The sequence below is a fragment of the Stenella coeruleoalba genome, assembly GCF_951394435.1.
Source record: "Stenella coeruleoalba genome assembly, chromosome: 14".
Lineage (NCBI taxonomy): Eukaryota > Metazoa > Chordata > Mammalia > Artiodactyla > Delphinidae > Stenella > Stenella coeruleoalba.
Window position 1 is genome coordinate 47,742,444 of NC_137160.1, and position 22,900 is coordinate 47,765,343.

General features: G+C 38.1%; 1 protein-coding gene across 2 annotated transcripts in view; it reads right to left on the bottom strand.

Moving 5' to 3' along the window:
- The window catches only part of PSMA8 (proteasome 20S subunit alpha 8), a 31,441-nt gene extending 11,032 nt beyond the window's left edge, over nt 1-20,409 (bottom strand). Inside the window, exons 1-3 of one of the 2 annotated variants that reach the window (XM_079942765.1) lie at nt 19,864-20,409; nt 5,610-5,736; nt 750-850 (exon numbers count right to left, since the gene is read on the bottom strand). In XM_079942765.1, the coding sequence (XP_079798891.1) occupies nt 750-850; nt 5,610-5,736; nt 19,864-19,965 (330 nt within the window). In that variant the 5' untranslated portion in view covers nt 19,966-20,409. Of the gene's footprint in view, nt 1-749; nt 875-5,609; nt 5,737-19,863 lie in introns of both variants that reach the window. The other variant, XM_079942764.1, reaches the window with a different exon arrangement.
- Nucleotides 20,410-22,900: the final 2,491 nt, after the last annotated feature.

Sequence of the window (22,900 nt, forward strand, 5' to 3'; positions counted from 1 at the left end):
TAGTAATTCCATACTGAAAATTAATTTAACAATATAATTCAAAAAAGAAAAACAAAAGCTGTGACAAAGATAGAGTAATGTTATTAAAGCAGCAAATTGAGAGAGAGACAGAGAGAAAGGCAGAGAGAGAGAGAGAGAGAGAGAGAGAGAGGGAAAAGGAGAAAAGGAAAGAAACTGGAAACAACCTAAATAATTACCAGATAGTAACTAGAAACAGTACTATATAGTTCATAAGGATGGTAAGTATAAGGAGATGTTGCCATATTTAAAGAACAAAGAAAATGATAATAAATGAAACAATACTTGTATACATCATGATTATACTAAATGTAAAATCATGTTTCTACACATGGACTCAGAAGAAGTCATATCTAAACCTGATCAGTTGTGTTTAGCTTTGTAGGTGAAACAATCATGGGTATTTCTTTGGAAAACTTTAAAGCATGTGTTTTACTGCTACATCTCTGATGTAGAAATCTGTACAACTGTAGAAATCTCCTTAAAAGGTTACTCGTTTTTTAAAATTTAATATAATTCTCAGAATTGACATTGATTGAGATTTCTGATATCAAATCAATCCACTCCACTGGAATAAGAATGTGAGTTTGAAGTTAAGTGTGAGAAATAATAAGGAATTTAGCATGTTTTAATAGACTAAATGGTTGGAGTGACTGTAGTATTCCCATGACAGGACCCATAATGATGGAAAAGAAGAAAACTTGAAGAAATCTGTTGGAATACTGGCTTACCTGCTTTAAGGTTGCTATGAAGCGAGTTATATATTCTACAGTGACTGGGTCCTCAACTGTAAGCTTATGACTCTGGCACTCCACACGAGCTCTGTTTATTACTACTCTTGCATCAGCAGTCAGTCCTATAAAAGTAGTTGATACATTACAAAAAAAAGGATGGCATTTTTTCTTGTCAAAAGGGTTTTGGCCACCATGATATTTTTCTTGTAACATCCTTTGTTTTTTCCAATATATGTGTTTTTTTTTTTTTTTTTTTTTTTTTTTTTTTTGTGGTACGCGGGCCTCTCACTGTTGTGGCCTCTCCCGTTGCGGAGCACAGGCTCCGGACGCGCAGGCTCAGCGGCCATGGCTCACGGGCCCAGCCGTTCCGCGTTATGTGGGATCTTCCCGGACCGGGGCACGAACCCGCGTCCCCTGCATCGGCAGGCGGACTCTCAACCACTGCGCCACCAGGGAAGCCCTGATCCATTCTTATTTACTTTTTAAAGAAAATTATTTTAAGGAATAATGTTTAAACACTAATGTTAAGTCACCTATTTCCCAAAGATCAAAACGGTTTAATTCACAGGACAGTAAGTCCCCTACATACGAACGAGTTCTGTTCCGAAAGTGCATTCATAAGTCCAATTTGTTCCTAAGTCCAACAAAGTTAGCCTAGGTACCCAACGAACACAATTGGCTACATAGTACTGTACTGTAATAGGTTTATAATACTTTTCACACAAATAATACATAAGAAACAAACACTAAAAATAAAGAAAACATTTTTAATCTTCCAGTACAGTACCTTGAAAAGTACAGTAGTACAGTACAACAGCTGGCATACAGGGGCTGCCATCAAGTGAACAGGCAAGAAGAGTTACTGACTGGAGGAGGGAGAGGAGGTGGGGGGATGGTAGAGCTGAAGGATCGTCAGCAATAGGAGACGGAGGGCAAGCTGCAATTTCACTCACGCCTGACGTTGATGGCACAGGTTCTGGTTCCTTGCTGGGTTCAATTGTATCTACATGCTTGAAAAAACGATCCAGTGATGTCTGGGTAGTAGCTCTTTTTTTCTCGTCATAGATGACACGGTAGCACTGGACTGCATTCTGAATGGCTGCTGCAACTTTCATGTACCATTCTATGTTCAGGTCCTGTCCTCAAAAACTAACAGCGCCTTGTCAAATAAAGAAAATCCCCTTGTCATTTCCTGCATTGAGAATCTCTTCAGTTCTTCAGCAGTACCAGCTACATCACTGCTGCTTTTACCCTTGCTTCCAGATATCCTGGGCTTGAAATAAAGACACTGTACTACTGTACTCTATACAGTACTGTAAAGTATATAAAAGCACAACCACTTGTAGAGGATGCATGCACATGACAATGTACGCCAGACACGTGAACTAACTTATGTGATTGGACATGTGAAGACCCGTTTGCATCTTTGAAAGTTCTCAACTCGAAGGTTCATATGTAGGGGACTTAACTGTAGCTGGTTTGATTATTAGGTTTTAAAACTTTTTTGAGAAGGTATCAGTGGCAGATTGTTCAAAGGTTGATGGTCTATCCTAATTCCAGAACCAAGATACTTATTACCTAAACCATGAAGTAAGCTGGATTTCTTCTTATGAAAACAATGAGTATTACTTCATTATCAAACAGAATTCAATCTGCATTCAGTATAACTGTGACATGTCACTTCTCAGCTTTTTGTCTAAGATTAGGGGTTTGAAAATCAGGAATGTTAAAACAAAAAGAAGGGAATTCCCTGGTGGTCCAGTGGTTAGGACTCTGTGCTTCCACTGCCGATGGCCCGGGTTCAATCCCTGGTCGGGGAACTAAGATCCCACAAAACATGTGGCCAAAAAAGAGAGAGAAAGAAAGAAAAAAAAAAACTGCATCTTGCTTTTGTCATACCAAAACATCATGTGATGAATTCTCAACACTTCTAATAAGGAGATAGAAGGTGTTCCTATCAAAAGAAAAACAAACTGACCAAAAACTTAAAATGTATTCTAATAATTACAAACATTTCTACTACAGACTTTTTTGGCATTTGACCTTTCCATCACCATTTTCTTTCTTTCTCCACTCTCTTAATATCATATTGCCCAAAAAATTCTTTCACAAAATCTCTGAAACAGCCTTTTCCCACATAACCATCAGTCTTCTGCAGTCGCAGGCTCTTGTTTCCCTTCCACACCACTTCAAAATGTGTTTCTACAAACCTGGAAGAACTGTCAGCTCCTGAAGATACTTAACAGTAACCAACAATGAAGACGTTGTCAGAATATGCCGCTGTTAACACTCTAACATTCATGAGTAGGGTGTGAATTATAATCAGATACTCAGTTAAAGAAGAGAAACTGATTCTCTTCTCTTTGCAAAGGTTATCTGAGAGAAAGAAATGGGAACAGATTGACTTATCCTACCCTATAGACTAAAAGCTTCACTCAACTTAAAAATATGATCAGAAAGGAGATTTTGAAGTACCGTTTTCCCCTTTACATCGTAAACATGGTCCAAAACTACAGAAAAATAAAAGTATCATACTTAGAAAGTAGTAATGTAACTACTTCAAGGAAAAAAATAAGTGATAAATTTGTCAAACCATACAAGTAACATAGTTGTGTATATGTGTCTGATTTTAACATAAGAACTAGCAATTATACAAATCAATACTAAATGGCTAGGAAAAAGAGAACCACTTCTATTTAAAGATACATTGAAAATTGCAATTTCGCTTTCTTTATAAATAGGCAACCTATAGAAGAAATGAGTCCTCAGTCCGTTGCTTTTAAATTTATACAACTTTAACTTGAAAATACTATCATAATGTTGATCTTTTCAAAGAACCAAATCTCGGGTCCATTGCTTTTTCTCTATTGTTTTTCTATTCTCTATTTTACATATCTCTGCTCTAATCTTTATTATTTCCTTCCTTCTGCTGGCTTTGGGTTTATAGTTTGTTCTTCTTTTACTAGTTCTTAATGTAAAAGATTGCTAAATTGAAATCTTTCTTTTTTTTTTGCGGTACGCGGGCCTCTCACTGTTGTGGCCTCTCCCGTTGCAGAGCACAGGCTCCAGACGCGCAGGCTCAGTGGCCGTGGCTCACGGGCCCAGCCGCTCCGCGACATGTGGGATCCTCCCGGACCAGGGCACAAACCCGTGTCCCCTGCATTGGCAGGCGGACTCTCAACCACTGCGCCACCAGGGAAGCCCTCTTTTTTTTAATGTAAGCATTTATAGCTATAAATTTTCCTCTTAGCAATCCTTTGGCTGCATCCCGTAAGTTTTGTATGTTGTGTTTTCATTTTCATTTGTCTCAAGAGATCCTCTAATTTCTCTTGTGATTTCTTCTTTGATTCATGGGGTTTTTTAGGTGTACTCTTTAATTTCCACATATTGTGGATTTTTCCATTTTTCTTCTGCTCTTGATTTCTAGTTTTATTCAATTTTGGTCAGAAAAAATACTTTGTATGATTTCAACCTTTTAAAATGTATTCAGACTTGTTCTGTGGCAAAATGATTCCTTTTATAAGATAGTAAGGTAAAGGCTATTTTTTGCTCAATAAAGTTTTTAAACTTCAATACAAAAGTTTGGTTTTGAAAAAAAAACAATTGGAAAAGGAGCAAAAAGAAAAAAAAGACAAGAAACATGTCTTGTTTGCTATACAGTGGCAAATAAACACAAGAAAATATGTTCAACATCATTAGCTATGAGGCAAATGCAAATTAAATCCAACAAGAGATTTCACGACACACCTATACAAATGTCTAAAATAAAAAATAGTAACAACACAAATGCTAATGAGGATGCAGAGAAAATGAATCATTCATACGTTGTGAGCAAGAATGCAAAATAGTACAGCCTCTCTGGAAAACAATTTGGCAGTCTTTTATTAAACTAAACATGCATTATTATATGACCCAGCAACTGTGCTCAAGCATTTATCCCAGAAAAATGAAAACGCAAAAACCTGTACATGAATGTTCACACCAGCTTTATTTGTAATAGGCAAAAATTGGAAATAATCCAAATGTCCTTTAATTGGTGAGTTGTTAGCAAAGTGTGGTATATCTCGTACCATGGAATACTATTTGGCAATAAAAAGCAATGGAGTAATGATATATGCAATAACTTGGATGAACTGCAAGGGAATTATGCTGAACAAGAAAAGCCAATATGAAAAGGTTATATACCATGTGATTTTATTCATACAACATTCTCATGCAAAATTACACAGATAGAGAATAGATTAGTAGTTGCCAGATGTCAGACACAAGAAGAAGGAATAGCATGATGTAGCCCTGTGATGACCAAAGAGTTGTATATCTTGATTTTGGTGATGGCTACATGAATGTACGCATGTTAAATCTATTAAACCTACACACACACACGCACACGCACACGCACACACACACACACACACACACACACAAATGCACGCAAATGAATGCACACAGAGCTGGTGAAATCTGGATAAGCTCTGTGGCTTGTACCAATGTCAATTTACTGGTTTTTAAAGATGTTACCTTTGGAGGAAACTGGGTAAAGGGGACTTCCCTGTGTTGTTTTGTAACTTCCTAAGTATAATTATTTCAAAGTAAAAAGTTTAAAAAGAAAACAGCTACCTAAAGTTATAATTAAGGTAATATATTTCTTTTAACATTTATGTTTTATTAAAGCTCATTATCAGAAATACTGGTTTAGAGTTGTGATTTCCCAAAAAATATAAGGCATACTGTTTATGTTTAATAAGAAATGGAGTTTAGCTCTATATGTTGTATAAATATTGCATAACAGCTACAGAGGGGCCAACTGTTACCCTACTACACCAAGATACTCTATCATTATTGTAGGTCCCTAAGTACCTGCAAAAGCCATGCAGACATGGTCATCAAGGGCACAAATTTTCCTCACAATTCTTTCATCTTGAAGCTTGGCAACAGATTTTTTTTCGACCCCAAGCACAACTATATCAGCACCTCGAATTCCAACCTGTTGAGTCATTAAAAAAACATAACGAGTTGTCAGTTTTAACACTAAAATCAAATTATTCTAACATATGACTTATGGAGAAAGGCTTTTCCTTAACCTTCAATAAAAATGAGAAAAGGAGACTTCTAAGAAAATAGATGCATAGGTATAGGCTTACGGGAAGTTCATTTCCCAAACTCAAAGCAAAGACAAATAGGTATAAACTAGAAGAATACACCACCAATGCTGAAACTACGTGAGTGTCCTAATCTCATACAGTACACCTAAAGAAGTACTATCTCAATAAAGAAAAAATTTAACCCAAATGAAAGAAGATGCTGGAAATACATGTGAATTCCTTATAGAATGGGTAGTACCAGTGCTGGTGGTAGGAGAAGTAGTATAGAAAGTCAAGTAGAAAAAATCCTGAAAGCTCTCCCATGAATCTCACAATTTGGAGGGATAAGGAATAGGGGCCATAAGTAGCCAAGAGAAAGACCAAATGCCCTCACGCTACATCAGTGATAAGGAAAACCTCAATGCAAACATGAATATAACAAGAAGAATCACTATTGCTCCACTCTCCACTCCTTCACTTGGGAAGGAAGTGGGAAAAAAGAATAATATAAAATAAAGATAAAGATAAAAAATAATAAATAATATAAAATAAGGATAAAGATAAAAAATAATAAAGAATAATGTATAAGAGTAGTAGCTCTCAGATAGGGACTTCTGGGAAACATGACCCTTTTCTCAGGGGTTCAAGAGCAATCTATGAGAATTTTAATTCTGTATTACAATGGTAATGTAAATATTTTGAGAGGCATTTGTGTTTTATGATTGCCTTGTGACCAAATGTGGTATTAGTACTGTTTTATACAATATAATTATGCAAAAAGGTGTGCTTGAATTAGTATTATTGAAGTAAAAATATAGAACAAGTTAAATATATAGAACTAGATCTGAGACTACATCTTCCAGTTAAGTAAAACACAATTTATCAAGGTTTTTGCTCTTATTGTTCCCTTACTTCAAGTCTGTCCGTTTATCCAACAGTCCTTCTCTTACCATTCTATCCAACATCAGCAACCCTCCCCCCCCACATCCCACCCTCACCTAATACACACATGTCGAACTTTATACCCTACAGGGAATATGCCTTTCTACCAAGCCATGGGACATTATAACACTTTAACATATATTAGGACTCAAAAAAAAATCTCAATATTTTCCCAAAATTGAAATAAATCCAATTCAATTCATTGGTCACAAGAGAATACAATATGTAGCTCTCACCTAAATAATTTTTGACTTGATAAAGTGATTAAAACTGTCAGAACAGACTATTTAGAAAATGTTTATAATGAAAATCCTAATATTAAAGTCTTCTGTGGATGAAATTAAGCTCAGAAGAAAATTCATAATCTCACTTTATAAAATCAAGTAAAAATTAAGAATTCATTCAAGAAGATCAAAAAGGAATAAAAATACTTAAGCTAAACTTAAGAGGTGAAGTAAGGCAAAAGCAGAAATTAATGGTTAGGGAGAAAACAATACAATAGATAAATAATACTAAGATTTAAAAAAAAAATTTTTTTTATTTTTGGCAGCACTGAGCAGCTTGCGGGATCTCAGTTCCCTGACCAGGGATTGAACCTGGACCACAGCAGTGAAAGCCCAGAATCCTAACCAATAGGCCACCAGCAGACTCCCCAAGATACGTTTTTTAAAAAAAATAATTGAAAGCAGTATTTCAGTTAATATAGCCAAGAGGAGGAAAGGATTAAATAAATATATGCACATGTGAAAAAGTAGGAATTTAAAAATTCTAAGTTAATAAATTTGAAAACCTGACTTAAAAAAGATGACAGATTAGAAAAATTAAAAATTGCTCATACTTACTCAAGAAAAGATAGAAGTCTCACTCTCACTAACCAACATGGGATAATTTCAGGAAAGAACTATTCCTCAAAAGCAAGTGTCAGACCTAGAAGGTTCATGGATAAATTCTTTCTAATCTTCTGTTATAGGTACTTCCTATGCTATTTAAATTATTCTATGGTGCAGATCAAAATTGAAATATTCTTAATGCTTTTTAAAAATTATTTTGATTGATTTTTGGCTGCGTTGGGTCTTCGTTGCTGTGCGCGGGCTTTCTCTAGTTGCGGCGAGCGGGGGCTACACTTCATTGTGGTGTGTGGGCTTCTTATTGCTGTGGCTTCTTTTGTTCCGGAGCACGGGCTCCAGGCGCCCGGGCTTCAGCAGCTGGAGCACATGGGCTCATTATTCGTGGCGCACGGGCTTAGTTGCTCCGCAGCATGTGGGATCTTCCTGGACCAGGGATCGAACCCGTGTTCCCTGCATTGTCAGGTGGATTCTTAACCACTGTGCCACCAGGGAAGTCCCCCTAATGCTTTTAGGGAAAGCTACGTAACAATGTTAAAATCTGGCAAAAAGTACTAATGATGTTCACTTAGGAAACCTGATGCCCATTCAAAATGATATTCATAAATAGAATCTAGAGGTACAGAAAAATAACAATATACCATAAATAGTATGGTTCATTCCAGGAGTTTTAGGAACATCAATAAAAGTACATCTTTTAATATAAATGTTACACTGGGTAAGTGGAGATCTGTTATTTTTGGCCTTCTGATAAGAACAGAACTTCAATCGTTCTTGAAAAAATACTGAGTCTTTAGGTGGGGCTATAATGTAACCCAGCCTAGCCAAATGATAAATCCTTAAAGTTTTACTGGAAGTGTTTGGAAGATAAGATAATTCCTTCTGCTGTACCTAGAGCTGGCAGCCTGAAGCCTAGGGCTCTCTGGGAGCCACCACGTAGAGATGTTATGTCTGAGGGTGAAAGTAACAGGGAGAGGAAGCGAGAGACAGAAGGGGAGAGAGAAGGAGAGAAAGGGAGGAAGAGACACACCAGTTCTGCTGACATCGTTTGATACCCTAGCAGCCATATAGTTGAACCTGAAAGCAAGGTCTACCTCTGCTCCCTTTGGATACTTGACTCAATAGATTTATTTTTTTTGCTTAAATTAGTTTGATTTGAATTTCTGATACCGGCAACTGAAATAGTACAAACTAAAACAATCAAATAGCAAAAATAAAAAGTAAACGATAAAACTACAAAGACGTGATAAAATTCAACATCCATACCTAAATTAAAAATAACACTAGAAAAGCAGGAAGAAGATTATTTGTGAAAACTATTTCAAAGCTTGTTAAAAGTATCACAAATCAGCAGCCAGGTTCGTCTCAGAATATGAATCACCGTCCATTCAACTGTTCAAGCCAAAAATCTGGTTGACATCCTTTATCATTCCTTCTTCCACACTATCCATTTCCAATCAATCACCAAGTTTCTGTCCATTTTACCTGCAAAAGCTATCCACTTCTTCCTATCACCACTCTAGTAAAAGCAACCATCATTTCTTGCCTGGACTACATACTACTGCATATCCTAATAGGTTTTCCAGTTTCTTCTCTTGTTCCCCACCTTCCTCCTTCCAGCCTCACCCTTCACTGTACCCCCATCTAGTCTCCACAAAGCAGCCAGCATGAGCATTTAAAAACATCAACAAGGTCAGATTACTCTCCAGTTGAATATCCTTCCGCTGACCTTAGAAACTTTTTTCAAACTCCTTAGTCTTGCCAATAGAGCTGGGCATGATCTGACCCCTGCCTACTTCTACAATAGTATGTAACGGTTGTTAACCAAGCACCAGCTACACTACCTTCTTTCAAGACTTCTCAAACACAATTCTGTTTCCCTCCTCTGAGCCTTCACATGTGGTATTCCCACTGTCTGGAATGCTTCTCCTCTTATTTCAGGTCTCAATTTAAATCTCACCTCAAGGAGTCCTTCTGTATTATTCTCTAAACAACCTATCTTTTCATGCAATCAACACATTTATAATTATTTATTCATTATACTTACCTCTCCAAATCGTTAAATCTGTGAGGGCCAAAAAAATAATCAGGCAAATCTAGATGGTGGATACTACTGAACAATTAATCCAGTCTCTTCAAAAAGTCCAAGGCGGGCTTCCCTGGTGGTGCAGTGGTTGAGAGTCCGCCTGCCAATGCAGGGGACGCGGGTTCGTGCCCCGGTCCGGAAAGATCCCACATGCCGCAGAGCGGCTAGGCCTGTGAGCCATGGCTGCTGAGCCTGCATGTCTGGAGCCTGTGCTCCGCAACAGGAGAGGCCACAACAGTGAGAGACCCGTGTACCACACACACAAAAAAAGTCCAAGGCATGAAAATAAAGGGGGATGCTGTTCAAGAATAAAAGAGATATCTAACAGCTTACTGCAATGCATGGATTTTAGATTCAGACTCAAACAAAAGAGCTATAAAAAGATATTTTGTAAGCAATAAGGAAAATTAGAATGTAGACTATTACAAAATATTAAGGAATTTTTGTTAATTTCATTGGGAGTGATCATGGTTTTAAAAAAACATCTTTTTTGGGACTTCCCTGGTGGTCCAGTGGGTAGGACTCCATGCTCCCAATGCAGGGGCCCCAGGTTCGATCCCTGGCTGGGGGACTAGATCGTGCATGTGTGCCACAACAAAGAGTTCGCATGCCACAATGAAGAGTTTGCATGCCACAACTAAGAAGTCCGCGTGCCGCTACTAAGGAGTCCACATGCCGCAACAAAAGATCCTGCATGCTGCAACAAAGATCCCCTGTGCTGCAACTAAGACCCGGGACAGCCAAAGTAAATAAATAAATATTAAAATAAATAAATAAAAATAAAAAACATCCTTTTTAATCGAGATAAATACTGAAATATTTACAGGGGAAATATCATAATATCTGGGATTTATTTTAAAATACTTCATTGAAAAATGAATTTCAACTTCAGCCTCACACCATATAAAAAAATTAACTCAATATGGATCATAGAATTTGTCTGGGGACTTCCCTGGTGGTGCAGTGGTTAAGAATCTGCCTGCCAATGCAGGGTACATGGGTTCGAGCTCTGGTCCGGGAAGATCCCACATGCTGTGGAACAACTAAGCCCATACACCACAACTACTAAGTCTGCACTCTAGAGCTCAAGAGCCCACAACTACTGAGCCCACGCATCACAAAAACTGAAGCCCTTGCACCTAAAGCCCATGCTCTGCAACAAGAGAAGCCACTGCAATGAGAAGTCCACGCACCATAACAAAGAGTAGCCCCTACTCACCACAACTAGAGAAAAGCCCACACGCAGCAACAAAGACCCAACACAGCCAAATAAACACAGCCCAACAAAACTAAATAAATAAATTTATTAAAAAAAAAATTCGCCTGTGAAGCCATCACGTCCTGAACTTTTGTTTGTTGGAAGATTTTTAATCATAGTTTCAATTTCAGTACTTGTAATTTGTCTGTTCATATTTTCTATTTCTTCCCGGTTCATTCTTGGAAGGTTGTACCTTCTAAGAATTTCTTCTAGATTGTCCATTTTAATGGTGTGTAGTTGCTTGTAGCAGTCTCTTATGAGCCTTTGTATTTCTGTGGTATCCATTTTAACTTCTCCTTTTTCATTGCTAATTTTATTAATTTGGGTCCTCTCCCTTTTTTTCTTGTTAAGTCTGGCTAAAGGTTTATCAATTTTGTTTATCTTCTCAAAGAACCAGCTTTTAGTTTCATTGATCTTTGCTATAGTTTCCTTCATTTCTATTTCATTTATTTCTGCTCTGATCTTTATGATTTCTTTCCTTCTACTAATTTGGGTTTTGTTTTTTCTTCTCTAGTTGCTTTAGGTGTAAGGTTAGGTTGTTTATTTGATATTTTTCTTGTTTCTTGAGGTAGGATTGTATTGCTATAAACTTCCCTCTTAGAACTGCTTTTGCTGCATCCCATAGGTTTTCATTGTCATTTATCTCTAGGGATTTTTGGATTTCCTCTTTGATTTCTTCAGTGATCCATTGGTTCTCTAGTAACATTGTTTAGCCTCCATGTGTGTGTGGTTTTTACAGTTTTTTTTCTGTAATTGATTTCTAATCTCAGAGCATTGTGGTTGGAAAAGATGCTTGACATGATTTCAATTTTCTTAAATTTATCAAGCCTTGATTTGTGACCCAAGATGTGATCTATCCTGGAGAATGTTCCATGTGCACTTGAGAAGAAAGTGTATTCTGCAGTTTTTGGATGGAATGTCCTATAAATATCAATTAAGTCTATCTGGTCTAATGTGCCATTTAATGCTTGTGTTTCCTTATTAGTTTTCTGTCTGGATGATCTACACATTGGCATAAGTGGGGTGTTAAAGTCTCCCACTGTTATTGTGTTTCCCCTTTTATGGCTGTTAGCATTTGCCTTATATATTGAGGTGCTCCTATGTTGGGTGCACATATACATTTACAATTGTTATAACTTCTTCTTAGATTGATCCCTTGATCATTATGTAGTGTCCTTCCTTGTCTCTTGTAACAGTCTTTATTTTAAAGTTTATTTTGTCTGATATGAGTATTGCTACTACAGCTTTGTTTTGAATTGCATTTGCATGGAAATGCAAATCATTTTTCCATCCCCTCACTTTCAGTCTGTATGTGTCCCTAGGTCTGAAATGGGTCTCTTGTAGACAGCATATATACGGGTCTTGTTTTTGTATCCATTCAGCCAGTCTATGTCTTTTGGTTGGAGCATTTAATCCATTTACATTTAAGGTAATCATTGATATGTATGTTCCTACTGCCATTTTCTTAATTGTTTTGGGCTTGTTTTTGTAGGTCTTTTTTCTTCCCTTCCTCTTTTGTTCTCTTCTCTTGTGTTTCCCTCCTAGAGAAGTTCCTTTAGCATTTGTTGTAAAGCTGGTCTGGTGGTGCTGAATTCTCTTAGCTTTTGCTTGTCTGTAAAGCTTTTGACTTCTCCGTCGAATCTGAATGACAGCCTTGCTGGGCAGAATATTATTCATTGCAGGTTTTTCCTGTTCATCACTTTAAATATATCATGCCACTCCCTTCTGGCCTGCAGAGTTTCTGCTGAAAAATCAGCTGATAACCTTATGGGGATTCCCTTGTATATTATTTGTTGCTTTTCCCTTGTTGCTTTTAATATTTTTCTTTGTATTTAATTTTTGTTAGAAAAATATGGAATGCTATGAATTTGCATGTCATCCTTGAGCAGGGGCCACACTAATCTCTGTATCGTTCCAATTTTAGTATATGTGCTGCCAAAGTGAGCAGTTAATATGGATCATAGAATCAAATGTAAAACTATAAACTCTTAAAAAAAAAAGGAGAAAATTTTGGGGATCTAGGCAAAGAGTTCTTCTACGTGACACCAAAAGCATGAACCATAAAAAGGAAAAAAATTATAAATTTGGCCTCATTAAAATTACAAACTTTTGCTCTGTGGATGTCCATGTGAAGAGGATGAAAAGACAAGGTACAGAGTGAGAGAAAATATTTGCAAACCACTTAACTGACAAAGTACCAGAATCTAGAATATATAAAGAACTGTCAAAACTCAACAGTAAAAAAACTAAACAGTCTAGTTAGAAAATGGACAAAAGACATGAAAGACATTTCACTGAAGAAGGTATACAGATGGCAAATAAGCACATGAAAATATGTTCAACATTATTAGCCATTAATGGCTAATTTAATTAAAACCACACTTAGGTATCACTACACACTTATCAGAATGGCTAAAATGAAAAACAGTAACACCAAATGCTGGCAAGGATGTGTAGAAACTGGATCACTAGCATATTGCTGGTAGGAATGTAAAATGGTACAGCCACTCGGGGAAACAATTTGACAGCTTCTTATAAAACATGCAATTACCATACAATCTAGTAATTGTACACTTGGGAGATTTATATCAGAGAAATAAAAACTTACATTCATACAAAAGCCTGCTATGAATGCAGCTTTATTCATAACAGCTCCAAACTGGAAACAACTCAAATGTTCTCCAACACATGAATAGTTAAACACTGTGGTACATCCATACCATGGAACACTACTTGCAATAATATGCAACAACTTGGATGAATCTCAAGGGAAGAAACCAAATTTCAAAAGGTTTCATATTGTACGATGCCATTTAAATAACCTTTTGAAGTTAAAACAAATCAACCTCAACATTCTCTCCAGGCTTTTTCTCACCAACATTTAAATGTATGTTGAAGTCTCTCTTATCTTTTTTTTTTTTTTTTTTTTTTTTTTTGAAGTCTCTCTTATCTTAAACAAAATCTTAAAGACCACTGCATTTCAATTCTGCCTCTCTCTCTCAACTTCAAGGCCAAATACTGTCATCAACTCTTAGCTTATAGTAACCTGCTTTCTACCCTACTCCTCCCAGTGTTTTGCCAAGGTAGACTACACATAGGGTCATTAAGGTCCCTTAAGGTTGCAGTCTACCCCAGTCTACATAGTCTATAGTCTAAATTTTGTCTTCTCTAGTTTAGAAGAGTTCTCAAGAATACTCATTTACTTGACCTTCAACATAGGTTTTCTTTTGTTTTTGTTTTTGTTTTTGCGGTACGCGGGCCTCTTACTGTTGTGGCCTCTCCCGTTGCGGAGCACAGGCTCCGGAAGCGCAGGCTCAGCGTCCATGGCTCACGGGCCCAGCCGCTCTGCGGCATGTGGGATCTTTCCGGACCGGGGCACGAACCCGCGTCCCCTGCATTGGCAGGCGGACTCTCAACCACTGCACCACCAGGGAAGTCCCAACATAGGTTTTAAGTAAGGGAGAGAAAGGATACACTTCAAAATACCAATAACTATCTCCAGCCCAGATCAATATCCTGAGTTCCAAATGTGTATATTCAGCTGCCTCACTGTCTCTGTGGATCAGGAATCTGGAAACAGTTTAGCCAAGTTCTCTGGCTCACGGCCTCTCACAAAGCTGCAACCAAGTTGTCCCTCAGGACTGCACTCATCTCAAGGTTCATGGAGGAGAATCCATTTACAAGTTCACTCGTATGGTTGTTAACAAGATTCAGTTCCTTGTGGATTGTTGGACTAAGGACCTCAGTTCCATACTGGGTTTTGCTCCATACTGGGCTTTTAACAGAAGCTTCCCTCAGTTCCTTGCTACATAGGACCCTCCAAATGACAAATCACAACATGCCAACTGTGTTCCACCAGAGTAAACAAATGAGAGAGTGAGTGAGGATGAACAAGACGCAAGTCACCATCTGTAACGTAATATCTGAAGTGATGTTCCATCACTTTTGCCTATCCCATTCCTTAGAAGCAAGTCACTAGGTTCAGCCAACATCCAGGGGAGAGGGTTACTTAAGGGCATGAACACCAGAAGGTGGGGATCATTAGAGGCCATTTTAGAGGCTGCCTACTACAGATTCTATAAGCATCTCAATCTCAAAAAGTCCAAACCTCAGTTATCTTCTCCTCATACTTAGTGCTTCATAGTCCCTAAAAAAATGGCAGTGCCATATGCTAAGAGGCTAAATCCAGAAATGGAGGCACCTCTCTAACTCCTCCCTCTTCAGTACCTCCTCTTCTCCTTCCCCCACCCCCAGCACCAGCCAAATAATCATCAAATGTATCAACTATGCTGCTTAAGTTTCTCCGGAATCTGCCTTATTTCCATTTTGGGCCCAACCTTAGTGAGAACTATTATCATCTTTCATCTAGACTACTTCCATAGACTCCCATGTGGTCTCCCTGCTTCCAGTCTTGATTTCACTAATCCACTGACCACGATGCAGTCTGAGAAGTCTTTGAAAAATAAAAATATGAAGAAAAAAGAAAAGAGAATCTGAATGTGGCATTCCTCTACTTAAAACCTGTATTAGGAGGGAACATTTCTCACTAGGCGAACCAAGACAACACAGAGATGGATTAGGGGCAAAAGGATCTAGGGACTATAATATTTCCTTCTGCATATCAGCCTTCCTGCTCTCTTGATGCAGAGAGGCTTTATCTGTACAGAAAAAAAGATGGCCACCAGCAACCTTGGACTCATATCCCAACAGTTCTCCCAGAGGAAAAAAGCTGCCACTATCTCTAGCTAGAAAAGCCCCGAGGATGGACTTATTTGCCAGATTTCTGTCACTTGCTCATCACAGGAGGACAGAAACTATGAATGATTCTGCTCGGGTCATGTTAGTACCTCTTTGGTGGGACAAATGCAGTCTGTTATTAGAAAGACAGAACAGCAATAGTCACATCAAAAGCCTTCAAGGCTTCTTATTCCTTTAAAAGTATTCCGTGATCTGGCTCCTGTATCTAGCTTCATCTCTTCCCATTTTTCCACTGCTTCAGCAATCCTGAATGCCTTCCAGTTTGTGAACCATAGTCATATTTTCCTTCTTGGTCTTCCCATACGCTATTTCTTTTGTCTAAAATACTCTTCTCTTTCCCCTTCCACTTTTTCACCTGGCTAACTTTCATCTTTCAGGTGTCTACTTAAATATTACATACATCTTCATGGGGACCTAACACCTAGAATTCCCACAATACCTCATATTCTCTCATTATAATACTCAGATAGGCCTTGTTAGGACTATCTACTCATAGTCATCTAACGTTCCTGCTAGAGAGTAAGCTCTCTGAGGCCACTGACTGAGTCTATTTTGTCCACTGTGAAATCCTAGGACCTAGCACCACATTTGGCAGATGTAAGTGTTCAACAAAAATGTCTTGAAATAATAAATGAAAGTGCTGGAAGAAATACAGACCCAATTGAAGGAAAAGGAGAAAACAAAGGGATAGTAAAGAATAATACCTACCATTTATGAAGTATTTGCTGTGAACCAGACACTGCGCAAGATGCTGAACATGTATAATTGCTTCATTCATTTATCACATCAACACTATGAAGCAGGCACTATTTCGAGGCCTATTTTACTATTTAAAAAACTCCTGGGCTTCCCTGGTGGCGCAGTGGTTGAGAATCTGTCTGCTAATGCAGGGGACATGGGTTCGAGCCCTGGTCTGGGAAGATCCCACATGCCGCGGAGCAACTAGGCCTGTGAGCCACAACTACTGAGCCTGCACATCTGGAGCCTGTGCTCTGCAACAAGAGAGGCCACGACAGTGAAAGGCCTGCACACCGCGATGAAGAGTGGCCCCCGCTTGCCACAACTAGAGAAAGGCCTTGCACAGAAATGAAGACCCAACACAGCCAAAAATAAAAATAAATAAAAGGCTCAACATTAAAAAAAACAAAACAAACAAACAAAAACCCCTGAAGCTTAGAGAATTGCTTTACATGATATATATCTATCTTCCACACTCATGATGTCGACAGATAAGTAATATACAAAATTTATGAAATAAATTGCATGGTGCAATGCAAAGAGCAGAGGCTTTGGAACTAGAAAAACTTAAATGAGAATACGGACTCTATCACTTTCTAGTTGGGTACCTTCACCAAGCTATGGAAGCATCCGAATCATGGTTTCCACATACATTAAAAAGAGGATTAAATACTGTTCTTAATGTTAGATAATGTACATGAAATACATGGTATAAAATAGGTATTACTTAAATGGTAGGTTACTTCGTCAGTTCATCCACTATATATCTTGCAGTAGAAGCACAAAAGGAATTACACCATCTAGATTCTCAAAGATCTTACTATCCAGTTGGTGTGAGAAGACTATTAAGAATACCTGAAGTTAAAGAGAATATGAGGCTAAATAGTAAATACTCTACACTGCTCTGTGGTACAGATGATAAATTCAGAAGAAGAAAGAGATCCATGATAACTAGACTGGATCAGAGACAGGGCCACAAAGGAAAGAAATGTGCAGAGACTCTTAGAGGATAAGTAAGATGGAGAGTGACAGAGAGGTGTTTTTCACTCTCCCCACCTACAAGGCAGAAGCATATATTGGTAAAACCATGAAACTGCTTCCTTAATCAAAGAGCGTGGATGTGGATCATGTGAGATTTTCATGGCCAGACTGTGGAGCTGAGATTTGATAAAGTAGGAAATATGGAGCTAATAACAGTTTGGGGTCAGGGAAAGGACAGAATGAGGAAGGATAATAAACCTTAACCTTTTCATGGGAATATTGTGAAGGATTCATCTTTTTCTTCCCTAAAAAGGAAGTATTACCTCTTCGAAATGTTATTCAAACATATTTTTCATTTATATAAAAGGGAACTTGGGCTTCCCTGGTGGCGCAGTGGTTGGGGGTCCGCCTGCCGATGCACGGGGCGTGGGTTCGTGCCCCGGTCCGGGAGGATCCCACGTGCCGCGGAGCGGCTGGGCCCGTGAGCCATGGCTGCTGAGCTTGCGCGTCTGGAGCCTATGCTCCGCAGCGGGAGGGGCCACAGCGGTGAGAGGCCCGCGTACCGCAAAAAAAAAAAAAAAAGAAAGAAGCAGAACCCAAGGACTCTAATTGTGGCCCATATAACTTTTTGTATTACCAAATAATATCATATCTACATACTGGTCACAACTGGCCAACCTCAGCTTATTTATAACTCATCATATCAACTGTCATTTATAGACAGAATATTTTGTGCCATATTTTAATAAACAAGTGCCATTGTAAACTTTACCCCACGTGAAAGGTCATAGTGCCCTCAAGGAAACACAATGAATAGCTCCATACAAAGATGCAAATTATAATTTCAGAATCCTGAGATAAAACTGTCTCATCCTTCCAATGTGTCTTTAAAAATGCCCACTATAGGTATTTTTATATCCTTACCCTCTTACAGTTCATTACAAAGGAACCATCAATCAGTTCTAGAGCATTCTTAAAACATTTTAAATAGCCAGTGCGGTTTCTTATTACACCTCAGTCTTCTCCCATTACTCCCTTTATTTTAGGTTCTTAAACTCGGGCATTATTTTCTAACCATATGCTTCATGGCATGCTGGGGATTATATAATTTTTGTTTTTATCAAAATGGTACCCTTTTGGTTTAAGCTACATCAGGCTTTTCTTAAATTTACAATTCCAAAAGAATTACTTACAAAACAGAAGTAAAACTAGAGGGCCCAATTAAATAGAAAAATACTTCAAAAAATGGTAAGATTCTTTATAGTGTTTTTTTTTTTTACCACTTTACATTTGATAGATTTATGATAAAAGTGAATTACTTCCTTTCATAACTAAGTTGGTATGGAAAGTGAGAGAAAATACAGATACTACTAGACTTAGAAATGCACTGCGTATTGTCATAGCTAGTGTCTCAATTTCCAAGATACACAACAAACATGCTCATGAAATTTGAAAGATTTAAAAAAATTGGATCCTCCTGAATTCAAAGGCTAGGATCTGGACGATTTGGGGTAATATATCTTTGGTCACCAGGGCACTTTTGTCCTTTTAAATTTTTATAAACCACCAAGATTATTAAATATAATGAAAACTTGGCAGGAGCATTACTGCTGCCCTGAATGTTTTAAAGTTTTTCAGAAATGTGGATATATCAATTTAAAGGAGGGTATAATCTCTCAAGGAATTCCAGTATTATTTAAAAACCAAACCAAAAGAAGTGGAAATGGCAAAAGAGCAGAGATTCTTGGGCTTAAAACCTCTAGAAGGCTGCTAAATATTCAGGAGTAAATTTTTGGACAATTATTTTTAAAAGGTGAAAGTGTTGGAGTAGATTAGCATTTTCAACCATTCCCTCAACAAAGATTTAATTTTACATCGATTTAAGCCACATTTCAGGGATGGCCATGTTTGATTTTTACTGTAATTATTACTTTTCTATGTGTCTGCCAAATCCTGAGTTAGTGGACAGTGTGCATTCAGGCAGGCTGTTACAGGCTGAAAGAAGTCTTTTCTTTCTTTACAAGTCAGACACAGCATTAATATCTCCTCTACAGTCAAGGCTACAACACACACACACACACACACACACACACACACACACACACACACACACACACACACACACACACACACACACACACACACACACACCCCCCCCCCCCCCCCCCCCCCCCCTAGTTAAACGTTTACAGCGACTGTTAAAGGCAGTTGCACAACGGAAACCTATGAAATCTACCAACTTTTAACTCCACGGCTTCCATCCCACATTTCAGAACAGCATCTCCCTTAATAAAGGAAGGAGGCAATTTTCACATGTGGGAGATTCTTTTCTTGTCCCCCTACACTGAGTGATGCGCTGGGGCAGCGGGGTAAGGAAGGCCTGAGGGCAGAGAAGGGTAGCGAAGAAGAGTTGCTCGCTCACCACGGTGGATCCTTTCTTTACCGCTTCCTGGGCATATTCCACTTGGAGTAGGTGTCCGTCCGGGGAGAAGACAGTAATTGCCCGGTCATACTGAGACGCCATTGGCGCCGGGCTACCGCAATATCCGCTGTGAGTCCCACACTGCCTCAGTCGAGGGGTCAGAGGAGTCGCACCTGCGGCCACATGCTACCCGGAAGTGCTTGCGCATGCTCAAGACGCCATCGGAAGTGATCACGGGGACAGCTCAGGGGTCCTCGTGGCCTTCCGCTGGTTCGAGGCTGTGCGTGCGAGTCGACTGTGTTCCTCCGCTATCCTTAGTGCCTGGCGCGTGTGTCCCAATTTTCCCACGCTGGTGTTGCTCCAGGAGTGGGGTTATTAAAATGACCCTCAAAGATTAGGGCTTAATAGTGAGAACGTCAAAGATCAGGTATTTTTGTTTTCACAAACCTATTAGAGAACCAGTGGTAAGTTAATTTTCAACCTCTTATTTTTGGATTCAAATTCTGAAATGTCCTTCTCTCTCTTTCTCTTCCCCTCCATCCTTGGTTATCTTACATTATTTTAACCCAAAGAAGTTATAATTTTCGAATTTCCATTTGTCCTTGCACTTGCTCGCGCTCTTTCTCTTTTCATTTCTTTCGTCCATTTCTGCCTTGTGATCAAAATAGAGCAAATGAGCAAATAGTCCATCAAAGTAATGTTAATGATAGGAATTAAGGTAATACTATTTTAACCAAAGAAATTTTCTAAAAGCCCAAATTATGCTAACTTGAAAGATATCTGCAAATTTAACTGTTCTATAAAGTCTGTATAATCTGGTACAACATTACTACCTGTGAAACAACTCTTGGCTCTTTGTCCTCATCAATAAAATGGGAATATTTAAAAACTGGTAGAAAAGTGTTCGTCTGAGGTTTAATGTATTTATAGGTATAAATAACTTAAAATGGTGCCTAGTGGATAGTAATAGCCAGGTAAGTTTAAGTATTGTTATTACTTTCCATGTTTGTTGTTTTCCATCGGGGAGGATCTTAAGCTTGGTGAAACCAACCTTAACTAAAAAAAGAAAAAAGGGTACCCACAAAAGAGGAGAACTCCATACCCTCAATTCCAAATACTTAATTCAGAGTTTTAGTTGACTACTAAAAGCAATTTGTATGCCCATCTTTTTCTTTAATATTAGAAACTCTTGAAAAGTCTGGTTTTACTAAAAAAGAAAAAAATTCCTAACCAAACCAATTCACTCTAATGTTTCAAGAGTTTCTGAAATTTACAATGTTATGGTAAACCAACATTTGCAAGAAACTGTTATTTAAAAAGTGTCTTGGTGTCCTTGTTGAATAATATGATTTTTTCTTTTTCTTTTTACATGATTATAGATCACAAGAAATTTCAAAAATCGTGCAGAGAGGTCCCCTGTACCTTTCACCCAGCTTCCCCCAATGGTAATATTTTAACATAACTATAGTACAATATCAAAACCAGGAAAATGACATTGGTACAAACTTATTCAGCTTTTACCAGTTTTACATGTACTCATTTGTGTATGTGTGCATAGTTCTATGTAATTTATCATGTGTAGATTGGTATACGCACTACCACAATCAAATACAGAACTGTTCCATGACCACAAAGGTCCCTTGTGCTGTTCACTTACAGTCATACCCATCCTACTTCCCTCCCCCAACCCTGGAAACCACGAATCTGTTCTTCATCTCTGTAATTTTGTCATTTCAAAAATTTTATATAAATAAAATCATACAGTATGTAACTTTTTATTTTAAGATAATTGTAGATTCACAGGAAGTTACAATGATAATACAGAATGGTCTCCTGTACCCTTCACTTAGTTTACCCAATATGTTACATTTTATTGACTATAGTACAATATGAGAATGAGGAAATTGACGTTGGTAGAAAATATGTATATAGCTTTGATTGAAAGACATTTTGAAAGTGCTATGATGTATTTTAGCATTTATTTCACAAATATGATAGCAGTAAAATGTTGACAAGGATTAATTGACACATTTGTGATTCACATTGACACTGCAGCTTAACATTGTGGCTTTAGGCAGGTATATTTCACTTCACAAAAAACTAGTTTCCTGGGCTTCCCTGGTGGCTCAGTGGTTGAGAGTCCGCCTGCCGATGCAGGGGACACGGGTTCGTGCCCCGTTCCGGGAAGATCCCACATGCCGCGGAGCGGCTGGGCCTGTGAGCCAATGGCCGCTGAGGCTGCGCGTCTGGAGCCTGTGCTCCGCAACAGGAGAGGCCACAACAGTGAGAGGCCCGCGTACCGCAAAAAACACAAAACAAAACAAAACTAGTTTCCTGATCTGTAAAACAAGGGTAATAATACTTACTTCATAATCTTGTTGTGAAGAGCAAATAATGTGTTAGTGCACATAGGGCAGTGCCTGACACAGATAAGCACTTGAAAAATGTTAACTATTGTTACTAATCATTGAGTTAACTAAAAAGTTAAGATTATTCTGTAAGAGAGAAATTAGGAAAGTAAAAAAATGTAGCATGAACCCATTTATATATTTTTAATATGTATATATGTATAAATATACATTTGTAAGTATACAGACAAAAAAGAGTGAAAGAACATACACCAATTTGACAAAAGTGGTTTTCTTTGCAGGAGGCCAGGGATTGGAAGGAGAATGGGGAGACATGGTAAGGAAAGAGAAGTTACTGTTCTAAACTTCATATGTATAACTGTATTATTTAAAAAATTTTACAGCAAGCATAGTTTATACTTAAACAATAAAAACAACATTGAGAAAGTTTAATGCTTAGAGGCTTCCAGCAATGACAGCCTTGATGGTTTGAGCCAAATATCCTACTGAGAACAATTAGAAATATTGAACAAAGTATTTTTTTTAAATTATGTATGCTGACTCCAACTAGGGTTTGTGGTGCCAAGATTCAGAAGAGAAGGAAAACTCGTAGAGAGTAAGCCTAGCATCTTCCCTTGGAGGTATTTGCCTATTTCCAAAGCACTCACTAGGTGAGAAGGAGACCTTTG